This window comes from Epithele typhae (assembly GCF_022376455.1).
Source record: "Epithele typhae strain CBS 203.58 chromosome Unknown BXZ73scaffold_60, whole genome shotgun sequence".
Taxonomy (NCBI): domain Eukaryota; kingdom Fungi; phylum Basidiomycota; class Agaricomycetes; order Polyporales; family Epitheliaceae; genus Epithele; species Epithele typhae.
In genome coordinates, this window is record NW_025954251.1 from 78,272 (window position 1) to 101,034 (window position 22,763).

The 22,763-nt window shown below is 61.6% G+C and overlaps 6 protein-coding genes across 6 annotated transcripts; 2 read left to right on the forward strand and 4 right to left on the reverse strand.

The window, feature by feature from the left end:
* Positions 1 to 1,020: 1,020 nt before the first annotated feature.
* BXZ73DRAFT_52692 (cytochrome oxidase c subunit VIb-domain-containing protein) lies at positions 1,021 to 1,356 on the reverse strand (the record flags this gene model as incomplete). Its single annotated transcript, XM_048020858.1, has 2 exons — positions 1,021 to 1,116; positions 1,171 to 1,356. The coding sequence occupies 2 exons, from the start codon at positions 1,354 to 1,356 to the stop codon at positions 1,021 to 1,023; spliced, it is 282 nt and encodes a 93-aa protein (XP_047874078.1).
* An 835-nt stretch (positions 1,357 to 2,191) lies between these two features.
* BXZ73DRAFT_105059 (TBC-domain-containing protein) lies at positions 2,192 to 6,649 on the forward strand (the record flags this gene model as incomplete). The annotated part of the gene is made up of 6 exons (XM_048016117.1): positions 2,192 to 2,433; positions 2,978 to 3,455; positions 3,509 to 5,907; positions 5,963 to 6,263; positions 6,318 to 6,497; positions 6,557 to 6,649. 6 exons carry the CDS (start codon positions 2,192 to 2,194, stop codon positions 6,647 to 6,649), a joined length of 3,693 nt encoding a protein of 1,230 aa, XP_047874079.1.
* Positions 6,650 to 6,998: 349 nt separating this feature from the next.
* BXZ73DRAFT_92132 (PLP-dependent transferase) lies at positions 6,999 to 8,441 on the reverse strand (the record flags this gene model as incomplete). Its single annotated transcript, XM_048026254.1, has 3 exons — positions 6,999 to 7,421; positions 7,476 to 7,618; positions 7,685 to 8,441. The coding sequence occupies 3 exons, from the start codon at positions 8,439 to 8,441 to the stop codon at positions 6,999 to 7,001; spliced, it is 1,323 nt and encodes a 440-aa protein (XP_047874080.1).
* Positions 8,442 to 8,919: 478 nt separating this feature from the next.
* On the reverse strand, positions 8,920 to 10,505 carry BXZ73DRAFT_52668 (uncharacterized protein; the record flags this gene model as incomplete). Its single annotated transcript, XM_048020855.1, has 7 exons — positions 8,920 to 9,088; positions 9,142 to 9,523; positions 9,585 to 9,648; positions 9,727 to 9,998; positions 10,067 to 10,225; positions 10,275 to 10,297; positions 10,354 to 10,505. The coding sequence occupies 7 exons, from the start codon at positions 10,503 to 10,505 to the stop codon at positions 8,920 to 8,922; spliced, it is 1,221 nt and encodes a 406-aa protein (XP_047874081.1).
* A 2,665-nt stretch (positions 10,506 to 13,170) lies between these two features.
* On the reverse strand, positions 13,171 to 14,643 carry BXZ73DRAFT_105062 (terpenoid synthase; the record flags this gene model as incomplete). Its single annotated transcript, XM_048016118.1, has 5 exons — positions 13,171 to 13,341; positions 13,406 to 13,648; positions 13,710 to 14,183; positions 14,246 to 14,325; positions 14,394 to 14,643. The coding sequence occupies 5 exons, from the start codon at positions 14,641 to 14,643 to the stop codon at positions 13,171 to 13,173; spliced, it is 1,218 nt and encodes a 405-aa protein (XP_047874082.1).
* A 5,006-nt stretch (positions 14,644 to 19,649) lies between these two features.
* On the forward strand, positions 19,650 to 20,725 carry BXZ73DRAFT_105063 (uncharacterized protein; the record flags this gene model as incomplete). Its single annotated transcript, XM_048016119.1, has 2 exons — positions 19,650 to 20,318; positions 20,555 to 20,725. 2 exons carry the CDS (start codon positions 19,650 to 19,652, stop codon positions 20,723 to 20,725), a joined length of 840 nt encoding a protein of 279 aa, XP_047874083.1.
* Between the last annotated feature and the right edge of the window lie 2,038 nt (positions 20,726 to 22,763).

Genomic DNA, 22,763 nt, shown 5'->3' on the forward strand with positions numbered 1-22,763 from the left:
TGGGAAGCGGGATGATGCTGCGCGATTGAAGCAGTCGGCCGGGTATGGATGCTGACCGGAGACGACAGGGCGATACTGCTTCGGCGATGGTGACAGTAGTGAGGGGGCTGTGCAGCAGAAGGTCAATCTACGCTGACCGTGAGTGCACAAGGAAGCCTTTCCTCGCAATAAGTACCCGCCGGGTCCCCCAATCACAATATAAGTAGCACCCCCGTGTTCTGTGGGCGGATTCCGAGATGCCGGGGTCGGTGATTCGTTGATGGATTTGATGTTCCTCGATTGAACTGTCAAATTCTATGTAGCGCGAGCCGAAGGATGGTGTCGTATAGAAGGCAACGTATACGCACGACGAGATCGATGCGCTCAGAAGCAGAGAGCCATCTGTTTCACCACAGAACTCTACCAAGTTAGAAGGTCGTCTAGGGAGAACAATATTGAGCCAGACGGAGAAACCCAGAGACGCTCACCCAGGAAGATGGGTCAAATGTCTGTTTCGCAGTCCGATGGGAACGATTTGTCATCCTGTTGCGTAGACTCAGTCTACGCGGATGTCGGTATCCAGGGCACCTTTTCAGAGGAAGGCAAACTTACATTGGCGCAAACTCTGCGAGACTGAGGCGATGGCATTGTCGCTAGGACTTGACGATCAACACAGGTTTGCAATGACAGAGGCTTGTGAACCAAATCTTCGTGATACTTTGCACGCTTCGGCTCCACTCAGGGACTGCATCGGAATGTGTGTCATGGGCTTTTGAAGTGGACTTGAAATCTTGCACATCATTTGCACGCCAGTGCTCACATGGTGGAACGAGTCTCCATTGATCATTAAACTGAAATGTGCATGAGCCGTTATTTGTTGCACCACTACACAATTGGATGCTCACCTATACATGAGTGGAGGTCGGAAATGATACGTGGTAGGCTATATCGTAGAGGTAGCAATGGGTTGTAGCTGATACGAAGAGGGGAAATGTTCGCCATAGACGTGGAAGAACTACAGGAGGGTTACCTACTGTGTTGTCATGAGCTCTTGTATGCGTTGGCCTGGTTTGCAGCCTGCGCAAGAACGCCCTTCTGCTGCTCCGCCAGCACTCGACGTTTGTTGAAGTAGTCAATCTGCCCGGACGAGGGTCAGAGAAACATGAGAGCGAAAGTGGACAGCCGACGCACCCAGCTCTTCGCGCAGTTCTGCTCGTACGTCTTCAAAGTGTCCCTACATGCGCCCCCTTCGTCTCCAGGCTTGACCACTTGCGCGCGATCCAAACACGCGAAATACGCGTCCCGACTTTCCCAACACTGTTGACGGTCATGTCTTGACGTTGGGTCAGGGGTGCTGGACTTTCCAAACCATCCCATGGCGCCGAGGTTTCAAAAAGACCCGGGTAGTGTAATGAAGCCAGGAAAACGTATAGCGAAGGACGAATGCGAGAGGCAAGGAATCGAGTCGGCGCGACAAGTTGACCCTCAACGTTGGCGAGACTTACGGCCGCGTAATACGCGCAAATAACACGACGGGCAACGGCCCAGCTTCGGAGCCCGAAAACGCGTAGAAAAAGCCTGTCAAAGGTGTCTTTTCTGCCGCCTTTTGTGCGCGTGCGAAAAAGGCACTAAAATGGGCAATTTCTCCGGATGCTTTACGGGGTGCCGAAAAGGATCGATAAAGAGACCTTTGGTGCCCATTTCAATAACACGCGTTACTTATCACTCGTACTAACTTGTTTGTTACTCACATACTATACACGTTCTATTGCCCTTTAATATGATTTCTAATGTCTTTGTTCTGAGCACAGTATTCTGTCGGGCCGAAGAATTCACCCAAAACGTCACCTTTCAGGATACTCTACGACTCACACAAACTTGACATAAAAGTTCGCCTTTCCCACCCTTTTTCTCCCCTGGAAAAATACCTGCCGAAAATGACACCTTTGACAGGCTTTTTCTACGCATTTTCGGGCTCCGAAGCTGGGCCGTTGCCCGTCGTGTAACGTTATCACACATGCAGTAGCTCCATATATGGGCATGGCTTTGGCATTACGTCGCCAGTGTGGCTTGCCGACTCGCGATCGCGACAAGTGACAACTCCCCCGGCGCGGTGACCGTCCCCAAGTCTACAAGGGCTTCAAGTCACCAACTCTTCGTCGCCGTGCTCTAGCCTTCTCTTCATCTCGCACCTCGACAAGACGCCGCCAGGATGGCGTCTTCGTCCGCTCAGACGACTCCGGCGCACTCCCACCCGCTCTCTCAGGACGAAGTACCATCGCGCGGACGCAGGTCGCGGGGCAAGCCGAGTGAAGAAAGCCCGCAGCAAACCCGGCCTCAGACCGAGTACCTCACTCTCAAGGCGAAGCTGGACTCTGCGCACGAAGACCAGACTCGCAACTCGCGCGGGAACTGGGACGGGAGTGTGCGCGGATACGGGAAGAGTAGTCGCAGGTACGTGCATTTTTGTCGTGTGCCCAGGTGAACCCCTTGCTATGCGCTCTTGTATGCGGCTCATACACTACGGATATGGTTGCTCTTAACGCGATATGCAATCCCTTTTGCGCCATGACCACTGGTACGACTAGCAGTTGCGCACGGGTTGGAGACGGGTAAGTGTGGCATACCCGTTTCCAACCCACGACAACTCTATTTATGGGCAATCTTTGCGAAGTGATGTTGAAAGTGGTTACGAGTGCTCCGGCTGTGGTCCGGTGGCTGCCCGTGACGGGACCCATCCAATGTCTTCCGATTGCTCGTTAGCCCATGATGTACGTCCGCGAAGTGGGCGGGAGTACAAGGGTCTAGGAGAGACAAATTGAGCCTCATGTAGACGAAGGCAAAGATGGCACGCAGGGTGTCACGTTCCATGTGCATATCTCTGCGCTCTCATGAATTGTACACCTGTCGTGGTTTGAGCACCAGACGGCACACGTCGCTTTCATCGCACCTTTGCGTTTGTCCTCCTAGTTACTCACACTGACGACGAGTTCAATAGGTCCGCCAAGCTCCCTCCTTTGATAGTTGTCGAGCCTTCGAATGACGACTTGGCCTCCCCGGTTGGACCCAAGTACGAGATCCTTACCGATGCCGACTCGTTCCGCTTCCCTCCCCCGGTCACTTCCAAGATAATCTCCACCCGTTGGCACCAGTTTACGGACGCCGCAGTGCGGTCTGCTGTATCCGACATCACCAAGGCCTTCACAGACACAACAGCGAACGACCCATGTTTTGCCATCCTACGCGTTCTATCCACTGCCGTCCACAATCTCACACGTGCTCGCCACGAGCTAGAGGAAAGCCGCCGGGAACTGCAAGAGAAGGAGGCTGCGCGCAGGGAACGAGCGATGCGGCTGCTAGAAGAACTTCAACCCTCCGACAAAGACATCGCGAATCGTGTCTTTCAGTCGCTATTCCCGGATGACGATGAGTCAAACCATCATGTACACCGGATACAGAAGCAACAGAGCTTGATGGTGAGTACTTGTTTCCCCCCAATTGGTGCGCATGTAGTGACCCTGGGCTGTAGTCTCTCGCCGAATCGCTCACGGAGGCGATCGAGGATGAAACACCTATTTCACGCAGTGTCCCCAAAGATGATGCGACCCCGATGGCAGCAAATCTTTCGGTCCCGGTTCAACCGCAGCTCTCTCCAGTAACCGCGACATCACACACAATACCCCATACCCCTCCGCAGAACGTCAGCTCGAGCGTCGAACCCTCCCCTGCAACGCCCGAAGTGGACTTGACAGATACACGATCTAATCCGGACACCGTATCGGTCGCGAGCGTGGACACCAATGGAGAAGTGAAGAGCGAACGGCCGGGAATAGGGGAGTGGATGGGTACTTGGTGGATGAAGCCTCGGAGCAAGAGTCGAGCCCCTCATGTTCCCTTCCCAAACGACGACAGTACACAGTCATCCCAGAAGGATGATGCCGCTGCTGATGTTCCTTCCGTTCCGCCTCTGCCACCTCTGCCACCTCTGCCACCTGCACCTAGCCGACCAAACACTACCAAACGAAAGCCTACGCGGAGTGTCTTTGGGACCCTCGGCTTCTCCATTCTCAACCCTTCGTCTTCGTCTGCCCTTGCTGGGAAGAAACGCCGTAACATGTCCGTCACTGACACGTCTAGTGTAGAAGCCATCCGGCGCGATACCCTTTCGGTCAAGTCTGTGCGACCTTCGCCCTCAACCAGTCCCCTTCTCACCCCCACCGTACTTGCAACCGATCCGTTTGCGACTCTATCATCGTCTATTGCGATGTCTCCCCCCGCAAGCATTGCGGCAGCAGACCAGAAACCCCCTCAAGGCTCATCCCTGCGGGCCATCGTTCAAGCTACGCGTGTGATGACAACCGGTCCAACAAGCATTCTCATCGACCAAGGACGCGAGACTAGTCCCAAGATCGCAGAGATGGCGTTCGAGCTCGTGCGCAGTGCGCGTGAGAGTGGCCTCGACTTCCGAGAACTGCCGAAAGAGCGGAGGGAACGGAAGCCAACCAGCGACAAGCGCGACCTGCGAGCACAGCCTTCTGCGGACAACGATGCCACCCCCACCCCATCACGGATTCTATCCACTGCACAGGATGGTCGTCCGCGCCCGAAGAGTCGGAAGCCCAGTGTCAACCTTGCCGCCTTCGCCTCACCTTTGTTTGGCTCGTTTGCTATCCAGCAGCAGAAGAGAGCGCTCGGTCCCAACGACGGGCAATCCACCCCCTCTGGTGACGGCATCCAGAGTGGCCTCCAGTCCCCACTCCCTGTCACGACGAAGAAACCCGGGTCGGTCCCGCTCGAATCTATCATCCCTTCAGAGGCGAAGCCGCCGACGCAGTACTTGTCGCGGCAGTACACGCCACTGACCGCACGCGACTTCCACTTCTCCATCCCGCTTCCCGAAGACGAGGACACGCTCGCGGAACACGGGGAGAGCCACGAAGGCTTGACGGACCGGTTCGGATTCATCTACGACGTCGCGCGTTACGACGCACTGCTGCTGCTGCGTGCGAAGGAGTGCAAGAACACCGCGCCTGCCTGCCTGACCGGCATAAAGGTCGCAGACCGCAAGGAGGACAACAGTTGGCCGGAGGACGAGGAGGACGTCGCAGCGCACACGATCGACATCGTCAAGGAGCCTTGCGACTGCGACGGGGACACGGACGTCGCGGCGGACACCGCGAGTGTCAACTCGGCGAGCACACGCCCAACCGTGCGCAGCGTCCCAGGTGCGGGCGAGTCCGCGTCGCTCTCGTCGCGCTCGCGCCCGGCGTCGCCCGCGTCGTCACGGCGCACGCGGCAGACATCGACGCTCCCGACCAGCACCCCGGCGCACAAGTCGTCGTCGTCGGTGCTCTCCGTCGACTCGGACACGCCGCGGCACGTGTGCGTGAACATGGTCCGGCGGCTCCTCGTGCAGCTCACGGACATCCACGACCAGCGCCAGGCGGAGCGGCGCAAGGAGTGGGACGTCTTCCTCAAGAACCGGAGCAAGGCTGCGCCAAGCAAGTCCGGCGCGTCCGGCGGCGGGGCGCGCGCGGCCGGCGTCGGTGGGGCCCTCGGCGGGGCCGCGCAGCTGCTCGGGCTCGGGACCGCGGACGAGGCGGAGGAGCTGGACCACAGCGAGGGCCTGATCGGCTTCGCGCAGTTCGGGCTGTCGTCGAGCAAGGACGAGAAGCGCGAGTTCGACCGGCTGGTGCGGCTCGGCATCCCGCTCGCGTACCGAGCCAAGGCGTGGCTCGAGTGCTCGGGCGCGCTCGAGATGCGCGAGCCGGGCGGGTTTGCGGACCTGCTCGCGGAGTGCGACCCGGGGAGCGCGGTGGTGAAGGAGATCGAAAAGGACGTGTGTCGGACGATGCCGCTCAACATCTTCTTCGGCCGGACGGGCGCGGGCGTCGAGAAGCTGCGGAGGGTGCTGATGGCGTACAGCAGGTGCGTGTCGTCGTTCGCTGTGCAGTCCCTCGGCTGACGTCTTCGTGTGCGTCAGGCGGAACCCGGCGGTAGGGTACTGCCAGGGGATGAACCTCGTCACCTCGACGCTGCTCCTCATCCACGCCGATCAGGAAGAGGCGTTCTGGGTGCTGGCCGCCGTGATCGAGCACATCCTCCCCGAAGATTTCTTCTCGCCGTCCCTCCTGAGCTCGCGCGCGTGTCCGCTCGTGCTCCTCGACTACGTCCAAGAGCTGATGCCCAAGCTGCACACGCATCTCACGGAGCTCGGCGTCGACCTCGGCGCGATCTGTTTCTCCTGGTTCCTGTCGCTGTTCACCGACTGCCTGCCGGTCGAGGTGCGTCCCTTGGCCTGCATGCCTGATGCCGCCGCGTCTGACATTACCGCCCAGACCCTCTTCCGTGTGTGGGACGTGTTCATGGTGGAGGGCGTGGACGTCCTGTTCCGGATCGCGTTCGCCATCCTCCGCACGAACGAGGAGGAGCTGCTGCGGTGCAGCTCCATCCCGGCCGTGTACGTCGCGCTCGAGAGCCTGCCGAACCGCATGTGGGAGGCAGATCGACTCTTGCAGGTGCGTCATATCCCCTGCCTCCAGTGGCCGCTTCTGACGCTTATTTTGCACGCTTCTAGGCGGAGACAGAGCTGCGGAGCAGCATAGTGCACGCGGACATTGTGAAGCGTCGCGAGACGCACATCGCGCAGCTGCGCGAGTTCATGGCGTAGACCATATATATAGAAGTAGACGACGCGGGTAGCTTACAAGTCAGCACTAATGGGGTCGCGCGCCTCGGCGTAGACGCATGCAATCTGGGACACTGAACGCAATCTAGGAAGCATAGTACTTGTAATGTAATGTAATACTCTCATCTTACCGATCCTGTGATGCTTGTCTTCAAGTGAGCTGCCAGCTGCCAATAACGGCGATCATGGGACACGAACTCGAATGTCCTCAGCGGTTGTCTCTAGCTCTATAGCCGTATCCTTTTCCCCAAGCTCTCAGCCCTGGCATTTTGATACATTCTAGCACCCTTCCCTCCCGTCTCGTCCCATCCATTTAAACTTCAAACCTTGATCACAACTTCGCCTGCACCACCGCCCCCACCTCCACCGCAGGCCAGCTCTGCGCCCACTCGACCATCGCGCGCACGAGCCGCTCGACGTCCGCGCGGGAGTGGTCCGCGCGCAGGCACACGCGGACGCGGTCCGCGCCTTTAGGCACCGTGGGCCACGTGATCGCGCGCGCGTTGAGGCCCCGCGCGCGGAGGTGCGCCGCGAGCGCGCGCGGGTGCGGCGTCAGCACGGGCACGATCGGCGTGGCGGACGATGGGAGGGCGAGCGACGACGAGAACGAGGAAGACGATGGGGGGAGGGCGAGGGAGGGGAGGGCGAGGTGGAACGGGAGGGAGAGGAGGGCGGGGGGCACGCGGTGCGTCGCGAGCGCGCTGCGCAGGGCGGCGAGGAAGTAGCGGCTGAGCTCGAGAAGGCGGGTCGCAAGCTATACGTGGGGGTGTGGGTGAGGGTCGTCAGCGAGGGGAGAAGGGGGGCGCACCTGCTGCGCCGTGCCGTCCTCGAGCGCGTCGAAGGAGCACTCGGCGGCGACGACGTTGGCGTGGCCGAGCGCCGTCGTGTAGATGAGCGGGCGTGCGTAGTTGAGGAGGTAGTCGCGGACGAGCGGCGTGACGAGGAGCACCGCTGCGCCGTCCGAACCACCCCATCGTCAGCGGAGATCTCCCTCGGGCGATCGCGAGGACGACTTGCCTCCCGTCGCGGCGAGCGCCTTCCCGAACGTGTGCAGCCGCGCGAAGACTCGGTCCTCGAGGCCGTACGCGGCGACCAGGCCTCTGCCCTGCGGTCCGTAGATGCCCGTCGCGTGCGCCTCGTCGACGATGAGGTGCCCGTTCCCCGCGGGAAGCAGCTCGTCGATCGCGTCGACGATCTCCGGGAGGGGCGCGAGCGTCCCGTCCATGCTGTACAGCGTCTCGACCGCGACGAACACGCCGCTCGCGCCCGTGCGCAGCGCCGGCCGCGCCGCGACGAGCTCCCCGAGCGCCTTGCGGAGGCCCGGGACGGAGTTGTGGGCGAAGGCGACGCGGGCGGCGGGGTCGACGCGGGAGGCGCGCACGCCGTCGTGCACGGAGGCGTGGATGTGCTCGTCGAAGAGGAGCGCGTCGCCGGGCTGGGGCACGCACGCGAAGAGGCCGGCGTTGGCGTCGAAGCCGGAGTTGAAGAGTAGCGCGGCGGGCGCGCGGAAGAAGGCCGCGAGGCGGGCCTCGAGCGCGGCGTGCGCGCGGCCGTTCACGAGCAGGCGCGAGCCGCCGGAGCCGAGCACGTCGGGGGCCGCGGCGAGCTGGCGGAGGAAGCGGGCGCGGAGGGCGGGGGAGCGGGAGAGGGCGAGGTAGTCGTTGGTCGAGAAGTCGACCAGGCCGTCGTCCGCGGCGGGGTCGGGGAGACGGCGGCGGATGGCGCGTCTGTCGCGGGATGCGAGCGCGGCGGCGAGTTTGTCGTTCAGAGACATGCTGGGTGCGAACTGCGGTCGTCGATTGCCTGTGAGCGGTGGATCTAGAGTTGATCGGATTCGGACATTTTATGGGCGCTCACCTGGCGTGCCTGCGAGCCGGTGCGCGAACTTAGACGGCGCTGTGGTTAGAGCGACTGGTTGGGTGGAAAAGAGTGCAGACCTCTGCAGAGTCGACGTTGGGGTTGAGAGCAAGCAGCTGGTCGTGGGGCGGGACGCGTCTCAGTTTGCGCCAAGCTAGCGCCCGATCCGATCTGCCGCAAGTACGGCGGAAACCCGCGCGGGTCTAATGGCCCCCACCGCTCGTACTTGGCGTCGTTTGGAAATAGCTCACATGCCTGATACTCAGAGTGCGAGTGTGGGTCCACGCCGATGTCCCGCTCTTGGACTAGAACCCCGGTTATATCCCCCCAATCGACGAAACCACACAAACTTTCTCTGCGACACACAAACACACAAACACCCTCGCCCAACCACTTCACATGACAATGCAGTCCTTCTTCTTCTTCCGCTCCCGCCGCTCGCGCTCGCGCCGTTCCGCCTCCTCCGCCTCGCGCTCTCTGTTCGCGCGCGCCTGCTCGCGCGCCGCCGCGATGCGGTTCGACCGCTCGTACTCCTCCGCCTGCAGCTGCTGAGCCAAATGCTCGCTGCAACACCCCATCAGCGTCCAGTCCACATCACATCAACGGAAACCACTCACTCCGCCTGCCCGGCCAGCGTCAGCGCCCCGACGCCGTCCTCGAGCGCCGCGAGCGCGCTCTCCGCCGTGTGCCCGGCGTAGTCGCCCCCGGCGGGCGCGGCGCGGACAAAGTCCGAGTCGACGAACGTCGACCAGCCGCCGTCGACGTCCTCGAGGCGCTCCCAGACGACCGAGGGCTCGTGCAGGAACACCTGGTCCGTCACGAGCGTGTAGAGCCCGCCGCCGTGCGCGTCCCCCGCCGGCGCCTTGTAGAGCACGGCGAGGTGCGAGCTGCGGAAGAGCGCGACGAGCGCGTGCGGCTCGAGCGCGGTCGCGAGCGTGAAGAGGCCGTGGTACGTCAGCTGCGAGCGCGCGTTGTCGAGGAAGTGCCGGACGAGGAGCGCTGGTTGTGTGAGTGAGTGGGAGTGGGAGGAAGGGCAACGACGGGCAGGGAGGGTGCTCACCGTCTTCGACCTTCTGCTGCTCCTCGGGGGAGAGGTTGTAGGTGGCGTGCGCAAGGTGTGCGCCCTGCGACGACGAGCCGGCTTGGGAAGACGAGCCAGCTTGGGAAGACGGGCCGGCCTGGGAGGACGACGAGCCTTCGACGAAGGCCGGCTGGGAGGCGGACGCGGCCGAGGGGCTGGCGTCCGCGACCATGAAGTGGCCCTTGGTGAGGTGGTCCGCCTCCACGAGCAGGTTCACGGACGAGTCGTAGTCCTCCGTGCGCACCAGCACGCGGTGCTCCGGGCTGGACGGGTCGACGAGCCAGCCGTGGACGAGCTGGATGCCCGCCTGGGTGAACAGCTCGAGCTCGCCGCCGGTCGTCGCCGGCCGGAAGGCCTCGCAGCCGGTGAAGAGCGGGTTGAGGTCCAGGCCCTCTGCGTGCGGGGCGCGTCAGTTACCTAATCCGCAGCATCGCTGGGCAGGCGGAAGATTTGGGACGTACTGCGGGTGGCGGGTAGGATGGAGAGCGCGGCGGAGATGTCGACGTCGGGACAGGAGAGGAGGAGGTACTCGGCGAGCAGCTGGGAGAGGTAGTCGTAGGTGATGGCTTCGCGGTGGGGTGGCTCTATGTGGATCTTGTCGCGGAGGATCAAGATGTTGCCTGTGGACGAACGTCAGCAGTATGCGACATCTGAGGTAGCGCCACCTACAAATGGCAATAAAGGAGCATGGACTGCAAGAGAGAAAGCCTGGTAAGCAACTACGCGAGGGAGAGTGCTGCCGACGCACCCGTTAAAGTTCTGTGTGATGATCTTGTACTTGCGGGGCTCGGCAGTCGGCGTCGGTCGGAACGAGATCTCCTTGAGGTACCATATCTCTTCTATCGACTCTTGTATGACCTCATTACCCGGGAGTATGGTTGCGGTTTCCTCCACGTTCATGGGCGCAGCGGCGGGGGTGTCTTCGGGGGCGCTCGTACTCTCCATGACTTCCGTATAGAAATTATCGTCCAGTCGTCTAGTCTTCACGAATTACTGCAACTAACTAAACTGCCGGCGCGAAGTCAGTCCTGCACAACCGTGGCCCCTCTAGACTCACGTGCTCGAGAGATGCGCGTTCAGCAGGGGCGAGGTGGTTAGGTCGGAGCGAGGATGCGGCCCGCGTTGGTGGACGCGGTGGAAGGGACGTTCAAAGCCCACGTGGAGTTGCCACGATGTTCTGGCGCCAAATGACCGTGGGAGAGCCGGCTGTTTCAGTATAGCCCGGCCCGGCGTGCCGGAACTAACGCTTCCTCCTCTTCGTCACCAATGCGATCATAAACGGTTTATGGCCCTTCTAAACCAGTGCACAAGCAATCATAAAAATACAACCGCGAATGCCGCTAGTTTTTTGTGCACCTTCCGCTTCTGCCAAACAGTCCTGAAAACCACGATCGGTGTTAGATGTTCTGGGACCACAATCCAGATAGGAACCAGGGACTCACGATTTGGATCAACTTCCTGCAGATGAGTCGGATCGCGACATTGACGCACCTCGCGACCCTGGTGTCCTGCAGGTCTATCCAAGCAGGCACTAAACCTTGTCGAAATAGTTCGGACCAGATAATCGGGAGCCGATAAGCCTGCGCTTCAGGCATCACATGACGGTATCAGTGCGCTCCTGTTTGAAGTTGACGTGCATAGTGGCTAGAAGGTTGACAACATCAATTTGTTTGACAGAACAGCACTCGGACTATGTGCGAATACGTACTCAAAGACGCCACAATATCTCTCCTACGCCGTATGTTGGCCGTCTCCGCCAAAGCTTTCAACCGCCAGCTCGAGGACCTGCTTCCATTGCGCGCGTGACGGTGTCTCTGCGGTTGCACCGCGCTTCCGAGCCCTCGAGGCTCGACCACGGCCTCCCCCCTCGCCCGCCTTCCGCAAATCTTCGCAGCTCCCCGCGGGAACGTGTCGCCCTAAGCCATCTCTCCGAAATCGCCAGAAGCACCACTAGCCACCTCGCGCGCGCCGCCAACGCACTTAGCCCGCCCTCGCGCGCCCTCGTGGCTCCTCGTGCGCCCTCCCCGTGGATCATCCGATCTCGCGGCCGATCGCCGAGTCCCCGAGTCTCAAATTCCGACCGGCGACCCTCCCCGACGCTCGCGAAGGCAATCGGACAGCACTAGTCGCACGTGGGTCCTGGGACCAGGGAGGCGGGAACGTCAATTAAATATTCGCAAAGGCACGCCGACATAGGTGCGTGCGTGCGCGGAGTAGTGGCCCGTCGTGCCCGTCGTGGCAGCAAACCGGACCGGACCGACTCGTCACCGGTTCACCAACGGTTCGCTCGCGGGCTGCGGCGGCCGCGTGCGCACCGCGTCGCGCGCGTTCCCATGTAGCGCTTCGCGAAGCCACGGGCGTGCGCGAGGCCCGCTTCTCGCCGTTATGAATTTCGACTTGCAAGCCGGCGCTGGGATGGAGGCGGAGATGCGCGGCCCTGGACGACCGTGGGGGGCATCTGATGGGACGGGGAAGGGGAAGCCCGCGGACGCCCGGAAAGACTTGCCTTGGTGAGCACCGCTCGCGGAATCGACGGTCGCTTCCTTGGGACGTTTCGCAGCTGGCCGCCGTCGGGCTCGCCGGGCGCGGTCCGCCCAAGTCCAAGGGCGAGGTGCGCCGGTCAGATATCCAGACTGCTGCAGTCTACGTAGCACGAGCCACGCCGCCACATGCATACGGCGCCCGCGGTAACGGCATGTGTGCGCTCTCGCACGTGTTCCCTGCGCACTGCTCCCGCGATACCAGCCAACGCTCATCGCCGCCGACGGCGGTGACGTACTCACTTCCGCGCTCGAGCGTCGGTGTTGCGCGGCGCTCGCCTACCAGGGTCGCGACGGGAGCAGCGCAGAGCAACGGGAGGGCGCGGTGCCTCCTTCCATGCCGGCACCCGCGCAAGCGGCGCTCTGATCGCCGGCCCACTCTCTGGCCACAGCGTCCAGGCGAAGGCGTGCTCGTTCTCGCATCGTTGGACAGAACGCTGACGCTGCGCTGCGCGACGACTCGGGGGTCGTCGATTTCCGCGGCGCGGACGCTCAGTCGGTCGAGGCCCGCACCGCGCACGCACCGCACCCGCACCGGGCCGTGCACTCGCGACCTGCGAATGGCCCACCCGATCGCGCCGCCAGGCTCCCCGGAAGATTGCAAAGATCAAGAATCAGAACACGTTCAGCCGTTGTGGACGCGGCCTGAGAATCCGAACGCGCAGAACGCGCGGAAGCACAGGGCCCGTGGGGAGAGCCGCACCGGAAACGCGCTGGCCTCAGGGACGTCGGCAGAAACCCTGGACAGGCGTCCGGGCCGCGGGTTCGGACGAGGGGCTCCGCGCACGGGGGGAGGGCCGGGGATGTACATGGTATAGCAGGGGGTAGGAGGGAGATGTGTGCTAGGTACAATTAAGTACGTACAACGCGCGCCGCGCATGGTCCAGAGATTACAGTGGTACAACAGAGTATCGGGCGAGCAGCGATGTGCGGAGAAAGAAGCCAGCCTCAGAGCGATTCGCGCACACCGGGGGGTTGAGGCCTCGAGGGAGGGGGGAGGGGGAAGGCACCGCAACCCGACCGCATCATGACTTGCCCGCCTTGGGGAAGAGGAAGCCGGCGGCCATGTCCTCGAGCGCCGCGCGCGCGGTGCTCGCCGGGAGCTCCGCGAGCGTTTCGCGCGCGCGGTCGACGTACGCCTTCGCGAACGCGCGCGTGCGCGCCACCGCGTGCGTCCGCTGTACCGCCGCGGCCACCTGTGCGGGCGTCAGCACGGGTATGCTGTGAGGAAGGGAGGAATGGAAAAGGAAGAGGGCGCACCTGCGCGGCATCACCGGGCTCAGAGAAGCGGCGGAGGACGAGCGGGCGGAGGCTCGGGTCTTCGTCGAGCGCGAAGAAGACGGGGCCGGTGACGAGCCCGTTCTCGAGGTCGTCGTTCATCGCGGGGGCCGCGGGCGCAGGCTTGAGCTCGGCGTCGGGCTGGTCAGAGGGGGAAGCGGGTGCGGGTGTGGGTGTGGGCGCGGAGGAGCGTGGTTGCTCGAACTCGGCGACGTCGTTCATAAGCTGTCGACGCTCGCCGTGAGAGACCGCGCGAGAGGGGGAGGGGGGAGGGAAGCGTGCGCACCTGCGAAGCCATCCCCAAGCACGCCCCGAAGAGGCGGACGACCGCGCGCACGGCGTCGTGCGGCGCCGCGCCGCCGAGCACCGCGCCGCACTCGAGCGCGACCTCGAAGATGCTCGACGTCTTCATGTAGCTCTTCTTCAGGTACGTCTCCCACATCGCCGCCGCCTCCGCGTCCGCCTCGAGCAGCCGCGCCGGCGCCCCCGGCGCGGGCGGGATCGCGATCGCGCCGAGCACCGCGCGCGCCCGCGCGGGGTCGAGGTCGCCGGACTGCAGCAGCTCGCCCTCGACGAGCGTGCAGATGAGCTGCGCGAGCAGGAGCGTGACCTCGGGCGAGCCGAGCGCGGAGGCGAGCACGATGGTGCGCCCGACGAGGAAGTCGCCCGCGAGGATCGCGCGCCGGTTCCCGGACACGGCCGGGAGGGAGGGGTGCCCGCGGCGGGTGTCCGCGTTGTCGATCACGTCGTCGTGCAGCAGCTGTCGGGCGGGGCGCGTGAGCGTGCGAGGGGAGGGGGGAGGAAGGGCGGGCGGGGGCTCACGCTGGCGACGTGCAGGATCTCGATTATCTGCGCGAGGCGGACCTGCGTGGGGAGGATGTTGTGCACGTCGTCGTTGAGTTCTGCGCGCGTGCGGTGAGCGCGGAGACGGGCGGGAGGGGGAAGAGCGGGGGCGCTACGGACTACGGACCTGATGGGGTGGCCGCGGCCTGGGCCTTGACCGTTTGCCAGTTGGAGCCGAGCCCGTTCGTCGCCTGGCACATGAGCAGCGTCAGGCTCGGTCTCCAGAGCTTGCACGGCATGAGGAGGTAGTATTGCGAGAGCTGCGTGAGCACCGGCACGTTGGACGTCGCGTGGTCGAGCAGCCCGTCCTGGACCTGCTTCACGAGCGGCAGCACGGACGCGGCGAACGAAGGGTGGGATGCGACGAGAGCAGGCATGGCTGGCGTGGACGGCGGGGGCAGGAGGAGGAGGACGGGTGGTGATGTGAGCGAGAGCAAGCGTCAGCCTCGCATTTAAGACCGAGGTGGGCCCGCCGTGTCGGGAATCGAGATCGGCAAGGACGCTCGTGGGCTGCACGTTCCGCCGATGGCTTCTGCGTGCACACGGCTGGCGTTGTGTAGGTGGTGGTTGATCCGGCGTGTGCTCCTGGGGTCTCGAAGCTGCCGAGTGCGCTTCGTGCGTGCGTGCGCACGCAGGCGCACGCTCGCGCGCGACGGCCACCGCGAGCCAAGGCCCGCGCTAAGTGGGACAGGACGCCACGAAGGCGCGATGCCGCAATTGGTGTGCAGGGCCCGAGGCCTCCCAAGCGCTGCCGTCGCCTGAGAGATAGATCGTTCGTCCAGGCCGGAGGATTAATTGCAGGTATAGCAGCGTACCTTGCGGAGCTCCGTTACGTAACCGGGGGCGCTACGTACGGTCCGCTCCAGTCCTTCTCTCCAACCCTCGTCCTTCGCCCTTTGCGCAGAGCCCTTGCTCTGAGCCCTCGATCTCCTCCCCGCCGCACTGTATCTCTTGCAACGGTGCGCACTGCGCGTCTGTGCTGTGCTGATGTACCTGGGCCCTGGCAGCAGGGGAAAGCATGAACCGCAGACCATGCGCTCAATCGTTGATCACATCATAGGTTCCCACCATGGCCGCGAACTGTGTGGTCTGGGAACTTCTGGGGAGCTGCACCAGATAACGCCGAGCGCGTCCGTTTCAACTAAGCCCTGTCGCGGGCGGACGACCCAGGAATGCGCTACTGACCGCCATCGTTTGTCAGGCCGCGCGGCATTCGACCGACCGAAGTACTGCTAGTGCGCATCATGTCGTCGGAGGATGCTGGGGGCGAGGATGTTGCTGCGAGATACTTGCTTAGTCTCATCAGGCGCGAGCAGGATTGACGTTCCATGCCGGCAAACCGCCTCTCGGGCTTCTCGATCGGCGTTCCGGCCGCTTGTGGGGGTCGGAACGAGAGTTCGAAAGGGTGAGCTGGGAACGGAACTGCGCCCTGCGGAGAAGGAGGGGGAAAGGGCCTGGGAAGAAACGGTGCCGGGCTCCGCACCCGCGCCCCCCCAGCGAAGCCGCGATATGCGCATCACGACCATCAGCCCGGCTTGCCAAACGCGGGATCATTAATTCTGCGCGCACCTGTTTGTGAGCATCGCGGAGGGCAACTGGCCGGAGAGAGGAAGCGCATCCCGCGCAGGAGGGTCCGTAGGCTCTACATTCTGGATGGGGGATGGCGCGGACAGTCGTACTTAGCGGCGAGGCGCATGTCATGTTCTCTTCTCGGTCTCTATAGCGCGTCGGCACCCTCAATGTCCAGCGGGTGGTGTTGCACCGCCTTTCATTCCCCAGCCTGCGGTCAAGGAAGGCGAGTGTGCGCGATCGCGCCCACAAAGGGAGCTATCGCCGAAAATCGCGGATCGAACGAACCCTATGACTTCATCTACGGCATGGCGCACAGGGTCGCTGTGCCACTAGCTGGAGGGGGGGCGCCGCACAGGGGAGCAGCACTCAAGGAACGCGCTCGACCGCCGCGGACGTAGAGCTTGTCGCCACGCAGAGATTCAACAAATCCCGCCGGGAGCCAAGGAGATCTGGAGTCTCGACGGACTGCTCGAGAGAGGAGATGACGTTTTGCGTTTTAACGACCAGTTGACCGGTGACCACAGGTAAGTATGGAAGGAGGGTGTGTCAGCGTCTCAGACATCAGCGCGGGAAAGGCCGTCACGGACTGGACGATATCTAAGCGAGCGAGGTTGGCGAAAGGCGGCACCGGTGTATGTAGCGCCCTTAAGTCAAACAGAGTCTGGAGCCAGGTGTCTTCAAGCGGACGCGAATAGCGGTGGTCATAGCAAGAGGCGAATAAACACATACAGGCGCCAGGACTGACAGGAGGGATGTTTTCAGCTTACGTGATACACTCTCACCCTTCTCAAAACATACGACGACGTTGCACCATTCGATCCCGAGGACACCCGATGTCTCACCTCGCTCTCGAACACGACGGAACCGGCAATCGGCGCGCGAGCTCTCGGAGTTGCACTTCTTCTCCGGTCCCCGTTTTGAAACCCGGAGAGATGGGCACCACCCACAACCGAGCCCATAGCAGCCGTGCATCAGTGAGGATGAGCAGATGTCGATTTTTGCCGAGGCTACGCGTTCGGGCATCGCTCACGTTTCGCCGTTGCACGTGCCCTCCCTCAGGGTTTTCTTCAGGTTGCTCCTCGCGTGGGCTCGCGACGAGAAGAACGCGGCAGTCGCTCGCCGTGCTTGCCGCTCAGCTCGATTGGCGACGCTGGCGACGCGATGGCATCATGCGCGTTTCCCGGGGTGCAGCTGCGACGCGCCGCGAGACGGACACCGACCATTCTACGTATCTCCAAGACGGATCGAATAGTCAACTACATAGCAAGTGTGGACGCTGCTCCGCAAGGTGGGCGCGAATACGCACAGCTCTCCGCACAATGCGCCGCTCTTTGGGTTCGTCGAAAGGTTTCTAGACCCCAGCGGGCGACTGCACACGCGCATCAAGCTGGGTACGCGCACAAGTCCCGAGCTGCTCCACCCGCGAGCAAGCGCAGAGCAAGCGCAGGTGGAGCAGCTCCGGCGTGCACGTCGGCATTCCCGGATCATCCGCGTGACGTCACGGTTGATCGAAAGATTGAGGCCTCAGCCAGCTGGCGGGAGTCTCTGGCGAGAACGCTCGTCAGTGAGATGGTCGGCTAGAGCAGAACGCAACCTACGCTCGATCCCCCGCCGTGCCCGACGTCGACCCGTCTCGCTGCGACGGCACGCACCCGCTAACCGGATGGGGCTGACGCGAAGCGCGGAATACACCAGCACAGGCGCCGCGCGAGACATTCGTCTCCATCGTTGTGTCGCTGCACTGCCGCTGCTGCTGGCACCGCGAACGATCGCCATGTGGTCCTAGTGCTGGCGTGAGTCACGTTGGATACGGATATCGGTCTGGTAAGTATGGAACGCACCCACGCGGGGACAGATGCCGTCGTGGACACGGGAGGAGTCCGCGTGCGGCGGGGCGCTCGCCGCTGTGCTTTGGGGGTGGGGCGTACCGCGCGCGAGGTCGTCGACGGTTTGAACAGGCGCGGAAGTTGAAACCGACTAGATATCAAAAAACATTGAGACGCAGCAGCCATTCAAGGACAGAGGAAAGAGGTCGGATGGCATGGTTCAGGAGAGTTCGTAAACAGCGCAAACGGCTCGCGCAGGTCGTGGGGTCTGCCGGTTGAACGGCGTCGGACTGTCAAGGGATCGAGTCAGTTTTCTGATACTCGAGAAGATGCTCTACCAAATCCTGAGAAAGGTTGTAACAGACCTTTGCGAGCAGTAATCTTCGGCCCAATCCGAGAAAAGCTGAGTATGAGATTCTCATTTCAATGGTTGGCGGGAAGAGTGTGCTCACCAATGCCCCTCAGAACGCTAATACGTGACAGAGGTTTTTTACTCTGCTCAATGCACTGATCACGCAGACGACTAGGAGTAGTGACAAGGAACGAAGAGTTGGCGCCGATGGTACGCGGTATTCACGAATCACCTGATGTCAAGGTTGGCGCGGAGCCTAGACTTTATGACGCCCGCACTAGCGCTCAACCTTTGAGCCTCTCGCGCGGGCTACTGACGTGATACGACCACATCTCCGTCTCATCCGTCTACGATAAGCCCTCGAAATTCACTCTGCCGCTTTTCCATGGACTCAGAGCGTCTTCCCGTTGAAGTCGCCGAGCAGGTGATTGACGCACTCGGCGCCGAAGTCGATCCCGGCACGTTCACAGGTTGCCGCACCCTCGCCACGCTCACCTCCTGCGCCCTCGTCCACACAAGATGGCTCCCCAGATGTCGCATCCACATATGGAGGAAACTCGGGGTCTCCAGCCTGGAGACACTCCACTCGATTTGTGAGGCATTTCAACGCTTGCCGGACTTGTGTTTACGGGTCCACACCGTCCAACTCACAAACTCGGACCTCTTCGAGCCGATCCCCTGGGTTGCACCTGTGGTACTCCTTCCGTATCTTGCGCATATCGACACATGGGACATTTCATTCTGTAGAGATGGATTTCCTTCGGCTGTCTTGGCTTGCTTTCGGCGATACACCGCAGTCAAGACCTTGCTCATCCACCACTCTGAATTTCCCACACCGCTCCATGTGTACCGACTAGCCCATGCGTTCCCCGCGCTCCAGTCGCTTGAACTGTCCAACTGCGACTTCGAGGCTCCCTCCACAGACCGAGCACTCACCTCAGTGAAGATGCGTTGAACGATTGAGTGTGCTCGCGGGTGGAGCAGCTCGGGACTTGTGCGTGTTCTAGACCCCAGTGGGAGACTGCACACGCGCATCAAGCTGGGTACACGCACAAGTCCCGAGCTGCTCCACCCGCGAGCACACTCAATCGTTCAACCTGTGCTAAATTCTGAATTCACAGAATGGTTCTCACCCGAGTTATGTGGGCATCCCACTAAGGTGGAGCATCTGACAATCTCTCGGGATGGAAGGTGGGCAGCCAGCATCACATCCTTAACGACCACGATACCCGTACAACAGTCAGCCATGATCTGGGATATTCGTGCCGAAGGGCGACTCGCTTTACAGTGCTGGTATCGCACCCAACCGCAAACGGGTACGATGGACATCGATCCATTGACCTTCTCTCCGTCAAACACTTGCCTCCTTCGTCGTATCCGTAGTCAAGTCGCCATTTTCCGTCTCCCTCCAATTGAACAGGACGAACATCGCTTTGACACCAAGCCTCGGGAGACGAGAATCATCGAGGCAATCGAGCCCGAGAAAATTGTCGCTTCAGGCTGGTCCCCGGATGGCGCCCAAGTACTGGCCCTGACGTCCTCGATGATCCTTCACATCTGGGATGCGGAAGGCTTAACTCACCATCGCTCGCTTCACTGTCTCTCTTCCCCAGGCCAAATTATCACGGCCTCAATGGCAATAAATCATTCTTACGCTTTGATCCACCAAAACCGTTACATCCAAGAGGGCTCCAAATTCCACAGCCACGTCCAAGTCGTCGATCTCGTTTCAGGAGAAGTTCGGTCCCGTCTTGCCAACCATTCCAACGTGTCTAAAGCCGTGCTCCGACGCGGCTTCGAGCGCGGCGACTTCACCGTGCTCGCACTGACGAGTGCCGGTGGCCTCGTGGTGGACTGCGGCGAAGAAGACTCACTCGGCTCTTCTACGCCCGCGCATCCGGCGCTGTCACCACTCCACAGGTTCACCCCCAAGGCATTATCCGCCGACGGAACTCGCGCGTTGTGTTTCGTCGGCGCGACGGGGCCTTCAGATACTTCGGCCGCTGCCCCGCAGTTCTGCGTTGTGGACACCGTCACCGGAGGGATACTGTCGGGGCCATTCGGAGGCGAGGGACCTTTGGAAATTATTGGTGAACACTACAGTTTGGATATTACGCGGGCCACCGAGGGACTCTTTGGTCCAACATACCGCGAAGGGTGGTTCTGGAGCACGCTGCATGGCAGGCTCTACCGAACCCCTGCCCTCGACAACTCGCCAAGCGTTGGTCGAGTTGCGGTGACGTACGACGGGTCGATGGTCGTATGGTCGGATCGGCGCGGGGTCGTGCGCTTCCATCGCAACGTAGGCGGTGTTTGAAACCTACAAAGGACCTATCTTGACTACTCCGGACTGGTTTGCACGTCTTCTTGTTACCAATGTACGCTGACGCGAAAACACCACGGCATTACCTAGTCTTACCGTAGTACTGTAAAGTACCAAATGTATATTTGTAACGTCCTCATTCCCCCGCGCGCGCCGGCCCCACGACCAACCACTAACTAGCGCATCTTGACGACCGCCTCTTACCCTTCCATAAGGGCCGCGAGCTGCGCCGGTTTGGTCGCCGCGACGCGCAGGCCGGCAGGCAGGCTGTCCGCGATCGTGTCGGTCCTGGGGGCAGGGATGGCGCCGCGCGCACGAGCAGCGGCACGGCGCACGGGCGCACGTTTGCGATCGTCGCGGCGGGCTTCGTCGAGGCTGCGCTTTAGTGCCCCATGCTGGAAGTGGCGGTCAAGGTGGCGGGCTCGACGTCGACGATGTCGGTGTCCGTGCCCGACACGCACTCGACGGCCTTGCCGGCGTCGCAGCGCTGTCGGGAGCACGGTATTAGCGAGCGTAGGGCGAGAACAAGGAGCGGGCGGACCTGCCATTCGTTGCCCCCCGTCTACTCGTCTCATCTCGGGGTCGGTGATATTCATCGAGGCACCCGTTCAGTCTTCTCCGGTGCGCTTTTTGATGGTGATGAGGGGATCGCGGATGTGGTCGGCAGGAGCCATGGTCAGCCGTCTGCGCGTAAAGTCGTAGAAGTGCTAGGTCTGTCAAGAACAGAGGATCAGCATGCAGTCGCGCGGAGTCTAGCGAGACACGGACAGTACGTCAACTTGAACGAGTCCTCGTCGGCCGAGAAGGTCGTCATAACTTCACCCAAAACATGTCCAGCACGCCATAACACCGGCCCCGGATGTTCCCACCCGGCGACGGTGTCAGTCGCTTGCTCGATTGATCGACGAGGAGGTGATGTGCGAGCGCATGTGGTGGAGCGCTACAAACTGTCGACCTCGAGCACGCGAACCGTGAATGCGAGCGAGCCGGGGCGTCGTGGTGTTTGAGAGGCCGATTGTGTTCTTTCCTGCCTTCGTGCAGCTTTCCCGGGCGGATACTCATGTGGCTCCAAGTGGATGAACCTTGAGGAGGATGTCGCCGGCAACCCCTAGGCACGACCTCCTGCCCGAGCGGCTGCAATCTCACAGGCCGTCAGCCCTGGTCCCACAACTTGACCAAGAATGAAGGAAGGAAGAAGCGACGCACTACGATCGACCCGTCCTCGAGCAGCGAGCACGCCCGCCAGCTCCGCCTCGAACACATCGATCTGCGCCATGATGCCCTGCGTCGTGACCGTCTCCACACCCTCCAGCCTGTACGAAGTCGGTGTTCGCGGGAGAGGTGGTGACGGCCAGGAGAGAAAAGTGGAGAGTTGAAAGACCTGGAGGGACCTCATCCCGAGAGGGCTTGCGGCCACGTGCAGACCCGCGCAAATACGTAGCGTATGCGTGTGTTAGACGAGGATTTCGAAGCCGATTTCGAGAAAGAAGGTGAGCTTCGCGCCGTTGAAGACCTGGTGGTTGCCGTGCGCATGACGCAGAGCTCGAGGAGTATGAACCACGGTCATGGTGGGGTACAGCATGCTGAATGTTGAAGTCGGTGGTGGACCTGACGGGAGGGCGGGCGGATGTCTCGCATGCGCGAGTGGAGAACGGAGGTACGCCGCTCGCCGCTTGATCGAATGAGTGTCAGTCTTGAGGCTTGAGCTTGAGTTGCCACAGGGCCAGTGAAAATCCTGTCAATGAACACCGAGCTTTGAAGAATTAAGCAAAAAAGTCAGGTTCGAATCCTTGTGGGCCACTCACTCACGCGGAACTTTGGGTCGGGCGCACTTCCGAGGGCGTACTTGCCTGACCGTGAATCGCGTGACATGGCCCACTCAAACCGACGTATTTCCGTCTGGTCATTCGTTGACCGAGGAATAGAGACGTCATGCATGCGCCTAGTATGGAGGAAGGTTAGCTGCAGACGCGCCAAGATTCAACAGCGAAGACTTGCCAAATGTCGCTCTAGAGGTACGTAGCCCGCAGAACCGGCAGAATACCGACATTGAGCTGAGTGCTGCCATGGTCGACATTCAAGCGAGCTGGCAGCGCGACGAAGAGTCCTTTGGACTCACTGCAAATGTCCGGCCGACCCTATAACTGTACGCTGTGTCGCGGGCCATAGGGGCCATGCCGAGACACTCCCCGGCGGAACATATGTTTCGGATCGACGTGTGTCGCGACATTGGAAGAGGGGTTTGCGTAATAGCGTTCGGGGTGTAAATGCCCACGAATCTTGAACAGGTTTACAAACGAGGCCATTATAAACGCGTTTATTAACGTATATATAAACCGGTTTATAAACGATGATGGGCGCTTCATCAATCTACGCGCGAAAAGTCTCATGAGATGAGCACATCAGCTGTGGTGACGCTCCGCG